This window comes from Phaethon lepturus, unplaced genomic scaffold (assembly GCF_000687285.1).
Source record: "Phaethon lepturus isolate BGI_N335 unplaced genomic scaffold, ASM68728v1 scaffold17325, whole genome shotgun sequence".
NCBI classification, from domain to species: domain Eukaryota; kingdom Metazoa; phylum Chordata; class Aves; order Phaethontiformes; family Phaethontidae; genus Phaethon; species Phaethon lepturus.
Genome location: NW_010542860.1, coordinates 48,477 through 51,724, shown reverse-complemented (window position 1 = coordinate 51,724; position 3,248 = coordinate 48,477). Strand labels below are relative to the sequence as shown.

The 3,248-nt window shown below is 52.1% G+C and overlaps 1 protein-coding gene across 1 annotated transcript in view; it reads right to left on the bottom strand.

The window, feature by feature from the left end:
- Nucleotides 1-1,887: 1,887 nt before the first annotated feature.
- Nucleotides 1,888-3,248, bottom strand: part of BARD1 (BRCA1 associated RING domain 1) — a gene marked incomplete at its 5' end in the record, with an annotated part of 49,780 nt that continues 48,419 nt past the window's right edge. The window contains 3 exons of the mRNA XM_010288179.1: nt 1,888-1,923; nt 2,353-2,384; nt 2,939-3,036. Coding sequence (XP_010286481.1) covers nt 1,888-1,923; nt 2,353-2,384; nt 2,939-3,036 — 166 coding nt within the window. The remainder of the gene's footprint in view (nt 1,924-2,352; nt 2,385-2,938; nt 3,037-3,248) is intronic.

Below are 3,248 nucleotides of genomic sequence, written 5' to 3'. Positions count from 1 at the left end.
TTCCCTTGCATCGGTTCCTTCCTTTGCTTGCCTGCCTGCGCAAGCGTCGCCCAGCGCGCTGCTCCCTGGGAGGTGTCGTAAGGCGGACGAAATGGCCGTGCTTGCCCCAACACAGCCTTTCACCGTGGGCGCCCGGCCCGACGGGCAGCGCGACGCCACTCCGGACACGAGCTCCTTCCCAAGTTCTGTTGGCCTCGGCAACAACAGAATGATGATTTCCATCCTCTGGGTGCCCGAGCTCCTGCCTGTCATGGGACAAGCAACCCCTCATCGCTGGCAGAGACACCACAAGAAGCTGTTTCCTAGGGAAACACAGGCGTCCTTCTGTGGGGGATCACCCCAAAAAGAGCTGCCCTGAGGAATCAACTCCTCAGTCCTCCAAGCAGGTACAAAACGGTCTTTTTTAAGATCATCTTTTTGAAGAGGAAGGAAATAGCAGGAGCAGAAGTGGTGGGGGTGACCATGGCATTGAGGACACAAAACAGCCTCAAACACCTTTATGTGAGGATTTCTTCACTTGCTGGGTGCTCTTCTTTGAAATTGTAACATTTAAGTGCTTTTCTTTCAGGCATGTGAAGCGTAAGGGGAAAGAATGAGACCAGAAGTGAATATTATCATTTAATACGCAAAGACAGTTTCAATAGTTACCTTAATGTGCACTAATTAGGTGTGGGAATACGCAACACATCCCAAGGGCTGGTTATAGCCTCCCTCCCTGCTGCACTCAGGCACGTTTCACTACCGTGATCAAATATTTTAAAATGTCCAAAGATTTATCACCTGTAGAGCGCAAAAGAAAATTGTGATTTGGCCTCTTTGGCAGTCACAGCTAACAGCCATCTTCCTAAACCAGAGGAGGACACAGTCCAGTTTCATTTACCATCTGAAGCCAGCCAGAAGCCGTCAACGCTGATCTGGGAATCCCTACAGCTGCCAGGACAGGAGCTTGGACCCAGACAAAAACTCTCTCGCTGGGTGCTGGAGCTCCCAGTACTTGGTTCGTCTCACAGATTCCCATGAAACCTTTTCCAGTCTCTGGTTGTCGTCTCTGGCCTTTCCTCCAGCCAGTCCTTGAAGGACTTAAGCGTAGGAACGACTGGGCATACACCATCACCTCGAAGGCAGCTTGCGCGTGGAACAGGGTGAGAATGAGGTTCTTTACACCAACTTTGCAACCCCCTGCCCTTGGGGCTTTCTCTAGGGTGCCAAAGAGCAGCTGGGGCGAGCATGAGCTAAGCAGAGTTATCTTCCACCTACGGCCCTTTTCTTCCATCTTGAGTGTTGCCTGCTTAGACACGGAGCCAGTTCTCCTCCTGCCTCACCAGGGTGCACATTCTTGTCTTCATAGGGTTACAGCGTGCTGTTTGCAGGGAGAAGGTAGGTGAGGACTCCGCACCCGTGTGTGTGTTTGTGAAGACTTTTCTCTCCTTTTCTGCTCCTGCCCCGTCACTTCTTTGCTCTGCCCGTAGCGCAAGTACCATCTCCAATCTAACAGATCACCACGGTACCACCCAGAGATTGATCCACAGCTGGTACTACCTTGCCTGGCCTTCAGTAGGAACTGTGGTTCCTTCTGTCTTCTGGATCTTACACACCTTGCCCTTTGAATCGTGTGCACCCCAACCACGGCACCTCAACGCGGGAGCGGCTGCGTCTGATCGCTTATTCCTTTGTGCGTGAGCTCGGGTGCTTCATTTTCAAAGCCCCTGAGCTCCGTTCTGCATTCAGAGTCTTTGGAGTCCAAATCTGGCTCACAGTACCTGACTGCAGGTGCTCAAAAACAAGTGAAAAATGTATGGCTAGCCCCAAACCCGGTCCCCGCTGAGCTCACTGTGCCTGTCCCTTTTGCACCCAGGTACTGTTAGGACCTACCTGCTTCCCTGCAGGCTAATAAGGCTTCATGCTGAAACGCACGGGCCCCGTCTAAAAACAAAAAAATAAAAGGAACAAATTTTCCTATTTTAGGCAATAAAAGCAAGGTTATGGGATTTTCCTTGGATGTAACAAATGTAGGCGGAATGCAGCAAGAACAAATCGCATCCCGGCCCCTTTTCTCCCCTCACTTTCTCTGCCTGTTGAGCAGAGCATCCTCAGCGCCCGCAGAGACTGGTGAAAGCTTGCCGTGCTGGTGGGACCAGTCATGCGCTACGCTAGCCCAGGCTGCAGGGCAAGAGCCCAAGGGTCCACCCAGCCCCTCGGGCAAGTCTGGTGTCCTGCGATGTGTGGGAGAGCAAGTCTGCGTCTCACCAGGCCTGAGCTAGCAGAGGACACCCCACCTCTGAGCCACGGAGGTCTGCACAGACCACGGGAACGTCGACTTCTGCCTAAAGCAGTTTCTCCCTCTCTCCTTACCGAGTCAAGGTCGAGTTCATCAAGCAGTTTTTCTAAAAACACCAATAAAAGCCGGTAGTCCATGCAAATTCTTGAAAGAGTCCATGAAAAGACGTCACTGGAAAAAAACCAAATGCATGTTCCAGGCTGTTCCCGGATGGTTTTACCGTGCCTTGTTCAACAAGTACACAGCAAGCGAAGAACCAGAGGCCAGAAAACTTGTGCTGTGAGTGAATTGAGCTGGGGAGAACATCTGCCTCCAATTTTTTGGTTAAACAAAACCGTGGCTTTTAATTTAATAAAAACCTTCTGCCTACAACCACAGATAAAATCATTCAAGCTTGGCTGAGTTTAAAACCGGAACCTGGCACCTCTTCAGCAGCACCTTAGAGAGCTCAGGGTAGAAAAACCTTCCCGTGCTGACACACGCAGCTGCTGGGACTCAACCGCCGAGAGCGGGAACGAAGCATCGCGGGAGGGATGAAATGCAGAGCCACTTCCCTGGCCAGGCTGCCACTAGCACCCAGTACAAACCCCGCAGAGAGACCGGGACCCCCTCGGGGAGCGTGGAGTGCACGAGTGTGTGTGGCAATCGGGAAAACCTCACTTTCCACGGCCTTCACGTCACAGCCGAGCCGCAGCTGATCGCTGCCCAAAGAGGCGGCCTCACGCCTGCTCCCCCCACCAAATACTTTTCTGACTCCTCTGAGAATTAGCAGAGTTTGCTAAACCAGCAGGAAACTAACCCAGCCCCACACGAGCTGAAGAAATAAGTATATTTTTTTTATCCGTTCGGCAAGCTGTGGAAGACAGCCAGCTTAGCTGTCACGTCACGTCCCGTTTCTTATATGTGTTTTTAACCCCTGTCGCACCAGGTCCCTGCTTAGCTTACGGGCTTACGGAGGGATGCGCTGCAT